Source organism: Patiria miniata, unplaced genomic scaffold, assembly GCF_015706575.1.
Source record: "Patiria miniata isolate m_02_andy unplaced genomic scaffold, ASM1570657v1 HiC_scaffold_3, whole genome shotgun sequence".
Lineage (NCBI taxonomy): Eukaryota > Metazoa > Echinodermata > Asteroidea > Valvatida > Asterinidae > Patiria > Patiria miniata.
The window spans coordinates 19,074,966-19,094,810 of NW_024037069.1; the positions used below are offsets into that span (position 1 = coordinate 19,074,966).

Sequence of the window (19,845 nt, forward strand, 5' to 3'; positions counted from 1 at the left end):
GGCAGTGGCACGGCACTGCTCTAAACATCATGCCAGTGCTGTGCCAAACTTGATTCAATTCGGAGTTGGGGCAAACAATTTAGTAATGCACATGCTCACAATTCACTCTCTCGGTCCGCATCGCGGGGAGTGAAATTGGTGCGGCTATTTTGATCATGCTGAAAGTTCATAGAAGTTCATAAGTGTGATGTTTTTGTTTTTGTTTTTTTTTAGCCTTTGAGAAAGACTCTGCTAGGGTCGAAACGTCGGGCCACTTACTATTTTTTTGCATTTATACCATATGGTCCTTTTGGTTGGTAAGCAGCTTGCAACAGCTAATTCTATTTTTCAGAAGTTCATAAGAACGGCTTTAACCTGACCCATTACTCAAGATGCATTATGCATTTGACAACTACCGTGCTGCAGACGAGCTATTGCCTCACTCATTTTCATGAAGTTTTGCGTGGCAGTAGCACGGCGTTTAGAACGTGCCTTACAGTTTTTAAATACGTGACAAGTGCAAGATCGGCACACGTTTTTGTCTAAACCCTGACTTTACCAAGTCCATTAAAACCCACCCGCATCAGTGGTGGATTTCAATGGATTTGGTCCTTAAGCATTATGTGAATCAGAGTGAGTGATAGTTTTTGAAGGACATGGTCTTCGAACCAGCCAACCAATCCCGTATAAGTTCGGTGGTCGAGTGGTAAGACATCTGCACTAGAAAGCAGGAGGTCGTGGGTTTGAGTCCCCACCAGAGTGATTTTTTTCCAACTTTCACCCAGGAGGTAACACACTGAGTAAACAGTGTTTATACTCGGTGAAGGGCAAAACCTAATAGGGACATGGTCTTCTACTTAGTAAAATTAAGTAGGGAGATTAAAGAAGAAAACGAGTTTTCGCATTTTCAACCTGATCCTCCGAAACCCGGACAGAGTTGCAGAAGTTTTTTTTCACTTAAAGGGCATGTGAAATTGTTTTGGGGTGGAACTGACCGTTTTGAAGTTTTGGATTTTTTTTAGCACATTCATGTTAGCTAACAGGAAAGATTTTCTTCGTTTTCTTTTAGGTGATAATGTGGATCCAGTGGTCGTCTCTTGCCCACCGGCCATTTCCATCAATGTGCCCTTCCAGACCCCAGGAGCCACTGCAACTTGGGAAGAGCCGGTTGTCACCGACAACTCCGGCGCCTTCACGCCCACCCAGACGCACACCTCTGGAGACTTCTTTAACGCCAACTCGCAGACCCAAGTGACCTATTCCTTCACCGACGCAGCTGGCAACCAGGCCTTGTGCATGTTCACTGTGACTGTGACAGAACTAGGTTTGTAATACTGTTAAGTTATTTATATTGAGCAATATAAATACTGTGATACTCTACAAGTCTGCAAACTAGACACACTTGAGCATAGACGAGAACAATTGAGCATTGCATTTGCGAAATCTCTCAAGAACTCAAAACTTGAGAGTCTAGGTCCGCAAACAAGGTCAACATCTGGCTACAATCTGAGGAACTCAACAAAATTAACTGAACTCAAGTGCAATACCTCTAGATTTAAGAACAGTCCTGTGCCACATCTGATCAATCTTTTGAACACAACTCAATAGATATCTATTTATTTTGTCAATGACCATTTTGCAGCACTGCAAAGCAATGAAATTCATTGTACTAAAGTGTTTAGTCCTACTCTTCCAGTATTTTCATTTTTTTTTAATTTTTTGATATCTCTTTTTACTAATAACCTTTTTTTTAACTGAACGTATAACTACATATATTCATAATTGTATTGTTGGCTCGCTCTTCTTAATTTTTTTGGTGTCTAACGCTGTGTGCTAATTGTTGGTCGTTTTATACTAAGACTATTCTACTTTTTATGTAAATTGAACAAATGTATTGTTTTTCCCTAATTCAGCCTTTGGCTGCGATGGAAAATGTTTTTTAATAAACCATGAATAATAATATATGCATTTCACAACCGGTACAAAGTTTGCAGCACAGTAAAATAGCCCCTAGTCTGTCAAAGTTGGTTTATGAAAAAGACAAAAGAGATATGTGTAATTCATCATGCATTTGAAGCAAGATGCGTGGCGGATGGAAGCACCTTATAAGGGTTTACAAGGTGCTGCGGCGCATTAAGCAGCCACTGCCAGAAACACCGGGCAAACCCCTTCTCTTAGCGATAAGTGTGACTGGGTTCTTTTACGTGCGTTACACAATGCAGAGGACCTACAGCTTTACGTCCCATCCAAAGGACGAAGCAATAAAGTGTCTTGCTTAAGGACACGAGTGTCAAGACCGAGACTCGAACCCACACTCTCCTGATCTGAAACACCACGGAGATCAAGTCTGGTGCTCTTAACCGCTCGGCCATGACACTCCGCACCGCTCTGCTTCCTGTGCAACATTTCCAAGCTCCTTGTTTACATGGGTGAACCGTGATGATCTTATGATTTTTGTTTAAAGGGTGTATCTTTTATCCTTTATTTACTGCAGCTGACGACGTGCCACCTGAGGTCAGATGCCCACCCAGCATCAACGAAATTGTTCAGTTTGGCGCCGGTGGAGCCGTCATCACCTGGGCGCTCCCGACGGTCACGGACAACTCGGGGGCCTTCAGTCTAGTCGAGACTACCAACAATCCCAACACCTTCCTGCCGACTGGGCAGACCACTGTAACCTACCGATACAGGGACGCCGCCGGAAACGAGAACACTTGCAGTTTCCTCGTCAATATTGTGGAAGGTACATGGACATAATTTATTGATTTATTTATTGATTTATTTTATTTGTTTAGTTAACAGCGAATAACCTCCCAATTACAGGCCTTGTAAAAAGACTGAATAAAAAATATATATCGAATGATAATAATGATGATGAAACATTTTACAATAAGAATAAAAACCTACAAAACAAAATCTATATACAATATTGCAAACACTTCAAGAAGTACAAATTTAAAAAACATTCACACGTTTTTAATTTTTTTAATTTTTATAAATTAAATATGGCTTTGAATGGCTCACAGATTAGATTGACCTGAAATAAGCAAAACGTAAAAGTTAGACCTGATGTTTCGATTCTGACAAGATCATTGCTCTTTTTGGGGTAATACTGACTATTATAAAGGGCTTATTTTGAGTCAATGTTTTTACATCCTTTCACCGAGTCTTATATAAACTTTTGAATTGAAATCGAGATCCTAGAATAGTGGTTTTTTTTTAGGAATATACAACATTCATAGAGCTAAAACTTCATTAGGTTAGTTGTGAAGCACACATCCTTAGATTTTGAGCACTTTCATTGCTTCAAACGAAAAAAAAAATGCACAAATGACAAATGATGTACCATGCCTTTAATACTACTGCCTTAATTTGAGCAAAGTTTGTTTTCAAGTTTTGCTCCGAAGTCATAGCTTGGTCAAATTAGGCCACAAGCATTGAGGAACGTCAACAAACCAAATGTGACAAGGCCCATGGCCAAACCCAATATGGGCAATCTTTACAAGTATTTTTTTGTCTTGATCACAGTCGACACCATCCCCCCAGTCCTTCAGACCTGCCCGAGCAACATCGTCGATCAGGTCCAATTTGGGTTCAGCGGCAAGACCGTGACGTGGAACGAGCCCACCGCCGTCGACAACACGGGACAGCAGGTCATCATCTCCCAGAGAAACTTCCAGCCTGGGGATTTTTTCCCCGTCGGCGAAACGACCGTCATGTACACTCTGATGGACCCGTCTGGAAACGAAGTGAGGTGCCTGTTCACTGTCACAATTATTGCCGGTAAGGAGGTTATGTTTTTGTCTCTAGTTTCTAGATTGCGAGCCTGACTCATGATACTTTTGAAAGGACTTGTGATTTGCTTGTGATCGGACTTGCGATGCACTTGTGATCCATCGTAATAAGTCATAAGTCTGGTCACAAGTTTATCACAAGATAGTTTACAAGCCCAATCACAAGTACAAGGGGATAAACAACACCAAAGGAATGCTGTTGTTACGGTTCAGTTGAACTGCTTATGATTTGGTGTTGTACTGGGTTACTTGTGATGGACTTGTGATGAACTTGTGATAGCTTGTGATGGACTTGTGATGGACTTGTGATGGACTTGTGATGGACTTGTGAACAGCTTGTGACAGCTTGTGATTACTTGTGATTACTTGTGATTACTTGTGATTACCTGTGATTACCTGTGATTACATGTGATGGACTTGTGATGGACTTGTGATGGACTTGTGATGAACTTGTGATGAACTTGTGATGAACTTGTGATGAACTTGTGATGAACTTGTATGAACTTGTGACAACTTGTGACAACTTGTGACAACTTGTGACAACTTGTGATAACTTGTGATAACTTGCAGTCTTTCACAAGTACCCGGACAACACCACTGCAGATGTATTACCCGGTACCCACGCATAATAGCCAATCTTTACATTATGGTTACCAGTGCACTTTCAAACGATTGGTGAATTACACTAGTTTCATATAAAGCACAATGTGGCCAAAGAAGTATGATGTACGTTTTCTTTTCTCCAAGCACCAAGCAACAAATCAATTGGGAATTTGTGAGCTCCAATCCATGTCGTTGTGTCTAAGTAATATCACATGATTTCTCGTTAATACATGCTTTCATTTCTGAGCAATTTTCACTTCTTAAAAATTCCTCTTTTCTTTTTTCTCGGCAGTGGATACCGTTGATCCTGTGGTCGTGAACTGCCCTGCAGGCATCACCCGAACCATCCTGACGGGAACCGGGCCGATTGCCGTCCAGTTTACCGAGCCGGTAGCGACGGACAACACAGGCGTTGTCAACTTGGTCTTTAACTCCCACAACTCCGGGGATCTCTTTTCAGCTGGCGAAACCGGAGTCACTTTCCGTTTCGAGGACGAGGCCGGCAACTTCGCCAATTGCATATTCACGGTCATCGTCAATGAAGGTACATCATTCAATAGAAAGAAAGATAACCATATACAAATTAAAAAATACATTTGTGGGCAGTTAATAACAATAATATGTTGGGACTTAAATAGAGCCCATCCGTAAAATGAAACATGCTCCAAGGCACTTAAAATATTTTTCAAAAGTTAAGTTCAAAAAAACCTTGATTATTAAAAATAGACATAAAAATCAACATTAGTATTATAAAGATTTAAACATCAGAAATACTGCTGTACAAAATATTGTATATACAAAATATAACACAAAATTAATATTATACAATAATATCAAACACAAATTATCACAAAACACATTAATATCTGAAAGCACAAAATCTACAAATAAAAACAGCACATCTAATATTCAACAATTTTGACATCTTCAGGCCATTAACATGCGCGTAATAGTTTTCCAATTTTAATTTCCTCCATTTTCAACATTCTATAAAAACTAACATTGAACTAAAAAATTGGAGAATTGTTATTCATTTTATAGAATCTGGTTTACACATATTTATGGATTTTAATTTTTTGTGTTCAATTTCAGCCAATCCCTGTCTGTCCCAGCCCTGTTTGAATGGTGGAGCATGTATCGCAGAAACACTGACGTCCTACCGTTGCTTGTGTACCGAATGTTTCTCCGGCGATCGTTGCGAACAATGTGAGTATTTTTCTTAAGGAGAGCGAAATATGTTGCAAGCGAACCAACACATGAAAGTGTGCTGTTGGTCGTTTGAGTTAAGTTCTTGAAAATGGCAGTTTTATGGTTTATTAAATGTCATGAGCTTTTTTATACTCGATGCTGTTTGGAGAGTTTGCTGGGCCATAGCAGTCGAACGCGAGGAAAAAAGCCGCTGTGCCGACCTTATTCGCTTTTAAATATATTTAGAAGTGGAAGGAAAACCCCAGAATATTCTGGGGAACAGGGCATGGAATCAGGTAGAGACTGAAAACTCAATCCACATGTGGACCAAGGTAGGAGTCGAACGCGAGGAAAAAAGCCGCTGTGCCGACCTGATTCGCTTTTCAATAAATTTAGAGGTGGGAGGAAAACCCCAAAGAACATTCTGGGGGGGGGGGGGGAAACCACATGGAATTGGGTAGGGTCTAAAAACTCAATCCACATGTTGACTAGGGTAGGAGCCGAACCTAGGCCATAGAAGTGGAAGGCGAGGAAAGAAGACACTATGCCAACCTGCTTCGCTTTTCAATATATTTATTGCTATGTATATTTTACTTGCGCCAAACCACTTTTTTTTTTAATCACCGAATTTATTTGTATATTTTCTTGGTTGAATCATCAGCTGTGAATGCCTGTGATGGCAACACTTGCCAGAATGGTGCGGTCTGTGGGGCACTGTCGGGCTCCTGTACTCAGTATGACTGCCTGTGCTCGACCTGCTTCACTGGACAATTCTGCGAACGCAGTAAGTTCAAGTATTTTTTTCTTTTAAAAAACATTATATTTTGGCAGGAATGGAAATGTGCACTTCGAATTGATCAAGTCATTTGTTTTCAATTTTAGAGAAAGGATTAATAAAAAATGTTGTACATCCAAGATTGAAAAAAGTTTCTTAAAAATCATATTTGTCCATAGATTAGCCATGATTGACCAATATTGAGTTCATGTGTAAGGAGTAACGTAGTGCCACAAAACTGTACTCTAATATTTTATGCACGTTTCATGTCTACAAAAGCAAAATGGAAGGGAGAATATTTGGAAATTGTAAATACAAAGAGCAGTTTATAAAAATTTTGACTTATTCTATCTTCAAGATTCAGTAAAACAACCAATCTGCCCCGTTCACAAGTACCCCCTCACCGGCAAAGAAAGCACAGTTGGGGGGGGGACCGACCAACGCCATCTTGCCTGACTGCAATTTTGCCGCGACGCGCGGCCGTAGCATGTACCACTGCGTGTACATAACACAATTCCCCTGGTGTACGTGCGTCACACACAAGGAACGGTGCGCGTCAACCAGCTAAATGTCCCGCCCATGGGACGTCGTTGCTAGGTAAAAGGGCGCCCTCTTTGTTGGCGCACGGAGCCCATAAGCAACAAAAACAACAAATCATAATTTTTAACGCAATAGCTATCTTGATAAGTTGATCTTTTACTTTCAACAGGGCAATGCATTTTGTGTTCAATTGTCTTCTATTCTTTGAACAGATGTGGACAGCTGTGAGAACAACCAATGTGCCAATGGCGCGGTCTGCGTGAGCAGCGATAACTGCGTTGAGTATACCTGCCAGTGCCCGCCGTGCTTTGCTGGACGTTTCTGCGACATCCGTAAGTTAGAAGGAAACGCCCTCTCCTCATTGTCAAATCAGCCTCTCACACTTGGCAAAATGCAAACGTGTGACAACACGTAAAGTTCTCACAGTGCAAATTCACAAAAGTGAAACGCGTATCAATTCTGGGAAATATATTGCTGTGAAAGTTTTGTGACATTAAATTCGATTCATATTTGCACGAAGTATGAACTGGTTGAAATATTTTTTTTCAACTGGGCCACAGACTTTAATAGTTTGAGGCATTATGTTATTTGCCGTTTAGTTTATTCTGAAGAAAAAAAAACTTCCCCTTTTTTATGTTTGTTTGTTGACATCTGATCTTAAAGAGATGTTGTTGAAATTCCATTTCAGATTTTAACTCAATTCAGTTCAATTCAATTCAGTAAACATTTATTTCCCCTCTGTGGAAGCATCATCCTAAAAAGCCGATGCTTGTGGTGGATGTACAATGCAAGACAAAACAAGACAAACAACACTAATTATAGAATTTAGAAATAATAACAATAGTCTAATATGTAACATTAAACAAAGTAGACACGACAATAAGCAACACATCAATAGCGGCTAAATCAACTTAATGATGAATAAGGTGTTCTGAGAATTAAGTAGGAATGTTTTTAGTTTATATTTGAATGTATTACTTGAAGGGCAATTAGTTATAGACGGTGAAAGAAAGTTCCAGTTTTTCGTCCAGAGAAAGAAATGGTATGTTGAGAAAGAGTTGTTCTGACTTGAGGTATATGTAATTTGGATGAGGACCTAGTATTATAATCATGAATGGATCTATTGAATTGAAAGAGGTTGTGTAACGATTCACGTAGTTGGTTGTTTACAAATTTATACGTTAAAACACTTTCAGTTCTCAATAATTGTCCATTCTCTTTGTTAAATTGTTCCGTCTTGTCGGTTTATAATTGTGAAAAATCTCATAAAGATTCTCACTTTATTCTCCAACAGCAATTTCTGCGTGTGCCACTCACAACTGCGGGAACGGAGGAGTCTGCGTCCCAGCCTCCAATCCTAACAACATCTACGCCTGCTCTGAGTACACGTGTTCCTGCACCGGCTGCTTTAGCGGTGAAAGATGCGAAGTCCGTAAGTAGTGCTTTCAAAGGAAAGAATGTTGCAACCTGATGCCACTTTTTCCTTCATATATAATCTCAATTAAGGTCAGTCATTGCAAAAAAGTTAATAAGACATGAATTTGGGCCTGAGAAACAGTTCCAGTTTTGTTGGGAAATACTTTAAAAAAAATTCTTGACTCTCCATAGACTTTGTACACAACCGCCGAAGTGGCGTCTGGATACTACTTTCTTTCCTTTTCATACTGGCGAAGACATATAAAGACATTCATCAACTTTTGACTAAAATAAAAGGGGGGGGGCACGGGAGCATGATCCAACGCCCCCGCCTTTCAAAAAGTGGGGGATATTTCCTCTCCCACCCCCCCCCCATGCTCTGACCATTTTTCAGTTTTGAAATCATTTTACCGGAGGGCACAACATTTATCCTGTACTATCTTACTTTGTCAAATTACATGAACCAATTTGTTTCTGATGTCATTTTTTCAGAGCGTGACGCTTGCAATCCCAACCCTTGTCTCAATGGTGCTGATTGCTCTGTCCTGTCCGACAATTGCTACTCCTACACTTGCCAGTGCAACGGCTGCTTTAGTGGCTACAACTGTGAAATCCGTAAGTCCAATTTCACTTTTTATCCATGCCGTAATTTTCCTGAAACCAAATAAAAATTGAAGAGTTGTTAAATGCACATATTTTCTTTACTTAGTAGGTAAACACTGGGTTACTAGCCAAACCGCCATATGATATGCATTGCTTTAATTGGTTCTCATTGCATTTTTCCGTAAAATGTACAATTTCAAAGTAAAAAATTGGTTACCAGCTAACAAATCTGTTAATTTTGTTTGTCTGGTTTTGCAGATAATTTGTTCGTATCTAGTAGTAACTTTGCTAGCTTAGTTGTTCCTTTATATTGAAGCCATTTAGAAAATTATCATGTCCCTTGTCAACCCTTATAAGGTGCTACATAATGGGTCTCATATTTCTCATATACTTTATTTTCCTTTCTTTAATAATAGACATAATTTCCAGCGCCTTGAGTACCTAATTGTTGGTAGATACGTGCGCTATATAAGACTCCGTTATTATTATTATTATTATTATCATATTTATTCATGTTCCATATACCATCTTCTTTTTATTAATAGAATGATATAATTAAACACCAGTGCTCAAGTTTTGTTTCAATATTTTTCTATCTGCAGCGATCAGCTCACCGTGTGAGCAGAACCCTTGTCAGAATGGTGGAGTCTGCAGCGTCATTCAGGGCACGTGCTCGTCGTACGCCTGCTCATGCCCCAACACTCACATTGGTGTCAACTGCGAAATCCGTAATTATTTCTCTATCATCGTATACAAATGTTTTTGTTTGTGATATAATTACAGTAAAAGGGAAACGGACTATTCCTGAATATTTGCCATAAGCCCCGCCCCCATTTGGTTGGGTACAGTTCTCACAGTGCTTGTTACCAAGAGTGATCGTGCTCCCGTGGTCACCTGACCACAAGTCGTGATGTAATTGGTCAGTGAGCACAATTTGATTGACAGACAGACAGGGTTTCTTAAAAGTTCCAGACTTATAGATTTTTTTGTGGAAAACTTTGAGAATCATCTTTAGAGAAACCTGCAGAGAACTAAAAAGTTTAGCCTACTGACAGTTACTCAATTTAACAATTCCCTCCCCCTTTTTTCCAAATAAATGACAAAAGGAACTTTCAGATAAACCATTAATGAACCACAAAGGGAAACTTGGGATAAATATAGCCCTGGATAGCTCGGTTGGTAAAGCACTGGAACGGCAATCCAGAGGTCAAAGGTTCAAACCCCACTCCAGCCACTTTCTTTCTTCAATTTTACAAACAAAAGTATTCTCCATGTTATAATTTTGTCTAAATTTCCCCTTTTTTTTTAGCTGTGATTGTTAATCCCAACCCTTGTAACAGCTTCCCATGTCTGAACGGCGCTAGCTGTCTCACAATGGATTCAACCAACTACATTTGCCTCTGCGCTCCTAGCTACGTCGGTCAGAACTGCCAGTCTACGAGAGGTGAGATACAGGATAATTCAGCCGTCTTTAAACACACAGGCTTTCTGGCAAATTCAATCAAAATTCAAGTTTGTTTGAGGTCCATAAGTTGACTATAGGCCATCAGCCTGGGGGTTTAGTCAGTATCAAATCAGGGCATAAATGATTATAGTGTGCATGCGCAAGGTATACCGCCCCTAGAGTGGTAACAAGCATTTTGATGGACATTTTGTAAAAAAAGGGTGATAACACCCAAAAAGCTGCCACCGCTGCAATGCTGTCACATATTTTCCAACTCTGGAGGCGTAAACCTTGCCAAAAATCGCTATGATGATTATTCCCCTCATTGGATACCGGTGACCAAAATTTTGGACCGAGGTTGATGGCCTACTAGGGGAAAATTTGTGATGTAATTCGTGCCCTTGCACAAAAAGCATTGTTCGAATGTCTCCAGTCAGCAAATAGTCAAATGTCATCATGAAATTTCTAAATCCTGGTTCCCTGCTGTGCATTATGATGTGCATAGCTATTGGTAACCAGTGATGTGACAGACTTCGGTAGGCTAGTTCTAGAGTAATTTTTAATGATACTTGAACGAAAACTTGCACAGTTCGAAGATGAAAATGTAACACTTTGGACACTATGAGCTCCGAGCACAAGTACCCCCTCAACGGTGACAAAGGGAGAGTTGGGGGAGACCACTGGGAGAGGCATTCCAATGCACTGCCGACGTTGCCGGAAACTCACACAAAGATGCTGCGGCTTGGAGCACATTCAGAGTAAAATTAGTCGTGCGTATTTCGCGCTGTACGTGTACGAACGAGTACGCACACTCGGTGTGTTCCATCCACAGGGCTCTCGAAAGTGGTAAAAGCGCCCTCTGTTGTTCATAGAGTGGCCCGTAGAGCATGAGAAATTTTACACATACATGTATTCCTTTGACCTTTAGTAATAACGATTACATGATTCTAGCTTGGCTATTTCAACTGTCCAATTCCTTTATGAAGTCCATTCACTTGTTCAGGATGCAAGAGTACAAAGTTTAGCCCTAAACTCCCTAGCGCCTTTTACTAGGAATTGGACCAAGTCCATCAATATCCATCAATCACTGCGTCCAATACAAAACTGTACATGACATAATGGAATCCATCACTGATGCACTGGATGACATTCATGGACTTGCTACACATGGCTTTTATCACAATAGCAGAACAGGAAGCTAGGCAAAATCAATCGGATACCCCAAGCACTGCTTCAGGCTATTAGGCCCAAGTCCATCATACTCCATCAATACTTAGTCACGCCAGGCCTTCTGGACCAAGTCCCCCAAAATGGGGGGGGGGGGATTTTGATGGAGTTGGGGTGGTAAGGGTTGAGAAATTTTTTCGTGGTCCCCCAGCAAAATTTTGTTTACCACTGGTCAGCATGCCAATAAACTCTGTAACACGCAACTCTGGTAACTCATTCATCTGGTGCTTATTTGTATTGCAGTCGGTGTGCCATCCTTGGATAGGTGCACTGATAACCCCTGTCAGAACGGTGCTACCTGTTACAACAGTTACAACAGCAACTCGGCAAACATCCTGGTCTCGCAGTACAGCTGCAAGTGTGCTAACGGCTTCACCGGAGCCAACTGTGCCATCACCACCGGTAAGAAATCAAAAACTGGGAAACGTTCGGGCTGTAATGGCCCTATAAAATGCTTATTTCGTTCATCCCAACTCCCTAGGCCCTTTTGGCTAGGGACCACCCTCGATCCTCCATTTGCCACCATGTACAAATTTGATTCAGCCTCAATCCTCCCAATTTCTTGAATTTGTTGATGACATTCAGAAGCAGTTCGGATGATTTTGAGCATAACGTACATAAAAACGCTGGTTACAGCCAACAAACGCGACACAATTCACCCTCCAGAATCAACCGACACTTTTTGGCGTCAATCCTCCAAAATCCTCAAAAACTGCCTGAAGGATTTCGGAGGATTGGGGAGGGTTAGGATTAAAAACCACACCAGGATGCTTTGGTTAATGAAGATAATGAAAAAAGCCATTTTTACTTGGGCTTTACGCTCATTGAAATTTTAATGCCAAATTGGTTTCTGTTCATTTTAATATGCATTTTCCATTTTTTAATATTGTTTATTTTTGAAAACCATATTTTCTGTTCAAGCCTTTGCATTTTACTTAGGACTGTAAACCTGTGTTTGTGATGAAGAATTTGACTTTTTTTTTTTAAAGCAAAAAAAGTCATGATTTTTGCTACAACAGCATATGCAGAAGATTGGTTATTAACATTGGTTTGCTTCTTACAAAATATAGAGCAGGATGTCGTGGGTCCCAGTCCCATCCTTGAAGCGATTTTATCCAACCTTCAAACGGGAGGTAACACACTGAGTATACAGTGTTTATACGTCGGTGAAGGGCAAAACCTAATTACCAATTTACATCACTTTGGCACAACATTCCATTTTTCTTTATTTTTGTTCTAATCCAAATCCCATGTACTTTGTACATATTTTATTGACTGTAGCACTTTTGACCTATTAACAAACTTGTAAAGTCGTATTTCTAATGAAACTTACCCTATGTAAAGACCCCATAGTGAGTTTGTATACCGAAGAGTGACATCATGATGACATCATCATGGGTCAGGTGATGTCTTCTTTAATGTGCAAACTTTAAGACCCTATATCTAGAGAATTGTAAGTCTGATTGGGTTAAGACTTGGTATGTAGGTACACCGGGATGTGTTATAGGTAAAAATGCGGGTGACGTTGTAACCTGGAAAACTGACATACTATGGCCTTAAGCCAAAAGAAAAAAGAAACTAAAAGCAAAGAATAAAACCTAAAAAAGGAAGTTGGAGACACTAATCCCCTAACTCTAGGATTTGACCAGTAATAAACAAGTCCAGTGGCACAAGAAAAAGTACACAGGCCATGTGAATCAGGATAGGTACAAAGAAAATTCAATAAAAAAAAGCAAAGCACATGGTCAAAAATTTAAGAAAACCTCTAATACTAAGAAAATGTACAACCCAATGAACTCTCAACCAGTAAATAAGGCCAAATCCCTGTTGACAACGCAAAGGATTAAAATTTTAAAAAACTGAAGAGGAACTAAGAAGTTTTTCTTCAAAAAATAAATCAAAACCAAACCTTCACCATCATCAAATGAAGTAAGGTAAAAAATTAAGGACCACATCTAAACTTCAAAACTGGAAGTTCTCAAGATCTAGACTGACCAGAGTCAACTTTTACTATGTGAACTAAACAAACTTTCAAGGCACTAAAGATTATTTACTGAAAACAATTATACAGAATAAGGCGAAATAAAAAAAGTCATGTTGAGCGTCCTGCCTTTTTGAAAAAAAGGAAGTGGGAGGCCCTTTTTTCCCCCTCCAAAATGGCCACGCGACTGGGCTTTTTCCAGTTTTTCTTTTTTTCTAAATGGGCGCCATTGGACTCAGGAAATGACAATAGAGCTTTATATGGGCTAGATGCAACAGATGAAGAGGCCATAAAGATGTCACTGTTGAAAATTATCGGTTTTTTTTCGGTTAAAAAAAAAGAAGAAAAAAGAGGCGGCCTCCAAAAAGGAAGCGGGCGGGGATGCTGAACATGTCTTTTTTTATTTCGCCTAAATGAAAAGAGGAAAATATTTTACAAAGGTAAACTCACCACTGACTCGACCGGCAGAAAAAAATCCAAGCGGGTTACACCACTCCGGTTAGGAGGAGCTTGAACTTATAATGAAATACTGAGACCTGTACACTGCCGGTCTGCTGGCTGAAACTCAGTGTGGCTTGGCCATGTGGCAGCTTGTATATGGGGACTCGTGGACTTAAGTAAACAAACAGGGGGATGCACTACCAAGAAAGGTGGGGGACATCTAAACTTAAACTGAAATGATTTTTTTTTCTAAGGGGGCTACTCCTATAAATACACTAATACTGTATAATACTGTTGTGGATGGAGTGCTGTGGCGTCGTGGTTAAGGGCACTGGATTCTTGGTCTGTGGGTAAAGCTGCGGGTTGTGGGTTCGAGTCCAGCCGGGGTCATGGTGCATGTGCCCTTGAGCAAGGCGCTTTGTCACTCATTGCTTCTCTCCACCTAGGAGTAAATGGGTACCTGTGAGGGCAGAGGTGGTTATTGTGATTGAATAAGCAGCATCAAGCTGTATACTCTCCAGGGAGCGGAGATGGTATTTGGAATAATAATAAATAAGGGGTAATAATAATACTGTAAACGCTGTGATTTAGTTTACTAATAAGAGCGTTCTTAAATGCTTATTATTATTATTATTTTACGTGAAATGGTACCATCTATGGAGACATGTTATCGTAATTTCTTCGCACAATGGGAGACATCGGTCATTATCTTCAAGCAAACGGTCGATCCATGGCAACAACAGTGTGATATGAGGCTGTATTGCACGGTCCATATCGCATCTTGCGTATTGCGCTGTTCCAAGATGCGAGCGACATTCCAGCTGCATGCGCTTAACCGCTGAATGTTTCGTGTAAAGCGATGGTACAACTTTGCTGCGCGTCAAGTTTGCTTGAAGATAAATTCGTTATCACGCTCACGCTTGTGGAACACGGAAAATGTAGTGCGTCTGTGTCCCACATACCACTCGGCCTTCGGCCTTGTGGTATGTGGGACACAGACACACTACATTATTCCGTGTTTCACTCGCGCTCGCGGGATAACTAATATTAGGGAGACATTTTCATGTCTCCCTAATTTCACAGCCCCCCCCCCCCTTAGAAGCACAATTTTACTGTTGTCATTAGATTATATTTGTTGCTCGTGGTTTTAATTAGTAAACATACCGAAATTCATGGAAAAAGGACAAGGGAATATTGGGTTAGGGCACGTTTAAGTTTGAAAAATTATGTGCACAAGTCTATGGGGATGTCTCCCAAATGTCCAATCCAGGGTAATATTATTATTATTATAATGAACATTTACAATTACATTTTGGCCCTGCCATAACGTAATCTTGTGATTTTATATAGATGTTTGAATATTTGGACCTTTAAGCCATATCTCATAAACGGAACAAGCTAATTTCAAAATTCTTTTTGTAATAGGTATGTAAGGTCATACTTTTGTGCACACAAAAAAGTGTGACATCATGATGATGTCACACACTTTTTTTGTTTTAAATCACATTCAAGGGTCAGTCTGATCGTCTTGAAACTTGGTGGGTAGGTAGATATTATTATTAATATCCAAAATCTGAAGTGTTGTCATGATGACGTCATCACCTGACGTTGTATTAATATTAAAACTATTTAAATGTTCTTCTAATGCCAAAAAATAGACTAAGTTCATTTTTTAAAGTAAATTTTTTACATGGATCTTTAAAAATGCGGAAAAGCCTGGGTTCTGTTCATCAAACGGACGTAGCTCTAGTTTCTTTTTTGCTTTGTTTCCAGTTGACAATCCTTCGTTGGATATCTGCTCGCTGCCAGACAGGCCCCCTTGTGAGCAAGGAGCTTCCTGTTCCAACGCCTTCCACAGCTACGACAACGACGTCGATTACATCTGCAACTGCCCGATCGGATTCATCGGACACAACTGCGAGACAGTCAGTAAGTACATGTCCTTGCCCGGAAATCTGCTTAGCGCAAAAGATATCTGCTTAGCAGAAACGGGTTACCAGCCAAAATGTCATGTAGTGTTTTTATCACTTGTGATTGGTTCCCGGCTGATTTTTGCTTAGCACACAAATTTGCTAAGCATTATTTATTTATTTAAGCAATATTTGCTTAGCGCGAAAGATATCTGCTCAGCAGAAATGGGTCACCAGCCAAAATGTCATGTGGTGTTTTTATCACTTGTGATTGGTTCCCAGCCGATTTTTGCTTAGCACACAAATTTGCTAAGCAATTTTTTTTTCTGCTTAGCAATGAAATTGGGCTCAGATTAGAAAAGAATGGAAAGGGAACAAATTTCCATTCCAATATTTTGGATCTTGCAAAAAACATGGATAAAAAAAAAATGTTTCAATACAAAACGTCTTTTTGGAAATCTGTCTGTTTTGATAATTTGGATATTTTAAACGTTAAATTTGAATATTTTTTTTAATCTTGCAGGCACTAATCCATGTAACAGTAACCCATGCAGGAATGGCGCCCAGTGCCAACCATTCAACACTTACTACGTGTGCCAGTGCACTACTGGTTACGCAGGCTCGACTTGTGAAATCCCAGTTGGTAAGTTGTCGCACAAAAAAAGTCTTTTAAGAATTTTTATCTAGTTTTGATCACTTCTGATGGTAGTCTCGATAACTTTCCTGGTGCGAATGTTAATAAACAAGGCACCAAATGTGCACGATTTCTTGCTCTATGCTCCATTCAATCAGCACCCAAAAAAATGTGGCAAAATCAAAATTATTTTCGACCTACCGACCCTATTTTTGAAAGGCATGTAATTGGAAGCAGAAACTATTTTTCTTTGCCTTATTTCTTAATTTGAATCTTAATTGTAATCCATACTTTTCCAGTTCAGGAAGTTGTAATGTTTGTGACATGTTGATTCTTTGTTTTCAAGTAAAAAAATATAGAAATCTCTCAATTGTAAGTGAAAATCTACCTTAAAAACCTCCAGGTTTACTCTAAAATGCATCAGAGAGCTTCTAAAGTTAAATATTTTTCGGGATCCTTAAGCGGGCTACGAACCGGGCCCTTAAGCGGGCTCCAAACCCCACACCGTGGCTTTACAAGTTGTTGATTCATGACAAAACTCCCCCACAGGTTCGGAAAAAAATCCTGGGGAGAACCCTGACAGAAGGAACAGATGAACAAACAGACCAGCAGCTCTTTTCCAAACATTACTCCCCCTCCAAAAATTTTTTTTCAAGTAAACCAAATTTCCTTTTCAATCAGGAGACAACATCGACCCCGTCATCGATAACTGCCCCGACTCCGTCACGCGAAACATCGCATTAGGCAGCAGCAGCGTGGTCACCTGGACGACCCCCACGGCCACCGACAACTCCGGCACGGCGTTCCTGATCTTCAGCTCTCACAACTCCGGATTCAACTTCCCCGCCGGCACGACGCCCGTCACCTACGTGTTTTCCGACAGCAGCATGAACTATGCCACCTGCACATTCTTCGTCACGGTTACCAGTAAGTCGTTGGTTGCCATGGGAACTAATTTCGCTTAAAACTTTTAAACCAATTTTTTTTTTTTTAAAGAAATTTGAAATTATTCAAATTTGCAACTCCTGTTTACAGACTAACATCAATGAGAATTTGAAAAAACGTACAGGGCTTTGTTTTTGTATAACCTACAAGTAAATTCTCATTGAAAATAAATTGCAGACAATTTTAAGAAAAGGGAATATTAGAATTGTTAGGACTTGCTTGTGATTTTTGTTTCCCCAAAACTGTTCGGCTCTTTGGCTGTTTGCAACAGTAGACGTTTTTGTTTTGATAGCATATGGCTTGAGAAATTTACAGCTATTCAACAGGCATTGTTAGAAGTGTGTGCACAGAAACACATCCTAGTTGTATGTAAATGAACATGACAGCAGGTTTTTTAAGAACATTACATTTAAACCATTGCTATGACGTCACACTATTGTTAAAAGTGTGGATTCGGAACTACGAATCTGTTACGCTGGTCACAAAGTGTGGATTCGGAACGAAGAATCTTTAGTAAAGTGTGGATTCGGAATTACGAATCCACACTTTGAACAGGTCAGACAATTGTTCTCAATAATGAGCATTAATAGGACAGTATGCGTGAAAATTTCCTTCCGAAATTACCAATGCATCTTCCCTGTCAGATTCTCCGCCGTCACTGCAAAACCTACTTCGAGTCAGAAAGAAATCATCGTCTGAACTATCAATTTGTCGACGGAAGGAGCCGGGACAAATGTTGCAACCTGACGCCACTTTTTTTTCTCCATATATCATCTCAATGAAGGGCATTCATTGCAAAAATGATGATAGACATGAATCTGGGACTGAGAAATATTTCCAATTTTGTTAGGAAATACTTTAAAAAAAATTCTTGACTCTCCATAGACTTTGTACACAATCGCGGAAGTGGCGTTAGGTTGCAACATTTATCCCAAGTCTTTTCATCTCCACTCACTGTTAATGCCAATACTTCTTTTGACGCAATGGTTTAAGTCGAAGAATACACTCGCAAGTGTGGATTCTTAATTTACGAATTCACTCGGCGCTTCGCGCCTCGTGAATTCTTAAATTACGAATCCACACTTTCTCGTGTATTCTCCTTAACATAGACACATATTCAGGTCAAGTTCTGCATTGTTTGTCACTGATTTGGGCATTAATTTGTATTACATAAAATGACTTAAAACAATAACAAACATTATTTAGGTTAGACTTGTATTTCTTTTGTTGTTCTTTTAAGCAATTTTTCTAAACAACTGAATATTGATCCTATTTTTAATCCAACTCAGATACCGTTGTCGACAACACTATACCGGTCATCAGCAACTGCCCCGCAAACCGGGCCGTTACGGCCGCCCCTGGTGCCACCAGTGCCGTGGTCAGCTGGACTGAGCCGACTGCAACGGATAACTCCGGCCTAGCGGTCAACCGTGTGTCCACAGCGCCACCCGGCAGTTCCTTCAACCTCGGCTCCACAGCGGTTATTTACACGTTCACCGACAACTCTGGAAACGAGGCCAGGTGCACATTCACCGTAACAGTGAACCCAGGTAAAAATTTGCAATGTTAATTTCAACCCAATATATGCAATTGTGATGCATGTCTCTTTGACAAAAATGTCATCATACAAATAGCGATTCTTTGTGGCACCCATTACTATATCAGATCCAAAGTCAGCAAGCTTGATAGTCGATTAGTAAAATGACTGAACTAGTAAGCCGGAGGTTGTGGGTTTGAGTCCCATCCAAGTAAGATTGTTATATTTGTTTTTTTTTCACAGGCCCCAAAATTGCACTGAGTATACAATGTTTTGTTGGAATTTCATTGGTGAAGGGCAAAGTCCAACTTAAGATTTTAACTTGCCTTCTCTTTTAGCCACTTTTTTTTTTATCTCATTTGGTGAAATAAATTTACCAAATGTTGATTACTTGTGCTGTATTTTGTTCCGACGGAGATTGATTCATTATGTTAGAAGCTTGAATCAGCGGCAAGAAAGTTGTTTGCCACTATGACAGCATGATTGCAGTGTGCTCTTACCGTTATCAGAGGAGTGCTGTTTGCTTTACCTGATGGGCCAGCTTTCTGTTCTCTGACTCGCCGATTTATTGACTGATTACTGAGTTATTGACTGACTCACCAAGTTATTGACTAACTCAGCGAGTCACTGACTGAGTCACCGAGTCACTCACCGAGTCACTCACTGACTCACCGAGTCACTCACTGATTGACTCACTGATTCACTGAGTCTTTGACTGACTCAGTGAGTCTTTGACTGACTCAGTGAGTCTTTGACTGACTCAGTGAGTCTTTGACTGACTCACTGAGTCTTTGACTGACTCATTGAGTCACTGACTGACCCACTGAG

At 40.1% G+C, this 19,845-nt stretch overlaps 1 protein-coding gene across 12 annotated transcripts in view; it reads left to right on the top strand.

Annotated features, from left to right (window-relative positions):
• LOC119737763 overlaps positions 1-19,845 on the top strand; it is a 70,017-nt gene that overhangs the window by 32,177 nt on the left and 17,995 nt on the right. For 11 of the 12 annotated variants that reach the window (XM_038212338.1, XM_038212344.1, XM_038212342.1 and 8 more), the window contains 17 exons: positions 1,049-1,303; positions 2,474-2,722; positions 3,508-3,762; positions 4,669-4,920; positions 5,469-5,582; positions 6,226-6,348; positions 7,092-7,211; positions 8,174-8,311; positions 8,788-8,910; positions 9,501-9,626; positions 10,208-10,342; positions 11,813-11,971; positions 12,640-12,702; positions 15,765-15,920; positions 16,425-16,544; positions 17,217-17,462; positions 18,770-19,030. In XM_038212338.1, the coding sequence (XP_038068266.1) occupies positions 1,049-1,303; positions 2,474-2,722; positions 3,508-3,762; positions 4,669-4,920; positions 5,469-5,582; positions 6,226-6,348; positions 7,092-7,211; positions 8,174-8,311; positions 8,788-8,910; positions 9,501-9,626; positions 10,208-10,342; positions 11,813-11,971; positions 12,640-12,702; positions 15,765-15,920; positions 16,425-16,544; positions 17,217-17,462; positions 18,770-19,030 (2,895 nt within the window). The remainder of the gene's footprint in view (positions 1-1,048; positions 1,304-2,473; positions 2,723-3,507; positions 3,763-4,668; positions 4,921-5,468; positions 5,583-6,225; positions 6,349-7,091; positions 7,212-8,173; positions 8,312-8,787; positions 8,911-9,500; positions 9,627-10,207; positions 10,343-11,812; positions 11,972-12,639; positions 12,703-15,764; positions 15,921-16,424; positions 16,545-17,216; positions 17,463-18,769; positions 19,031-19,845) is intronic. The other variant, XM_038212339.1, reaches the window with a different exon arrangement.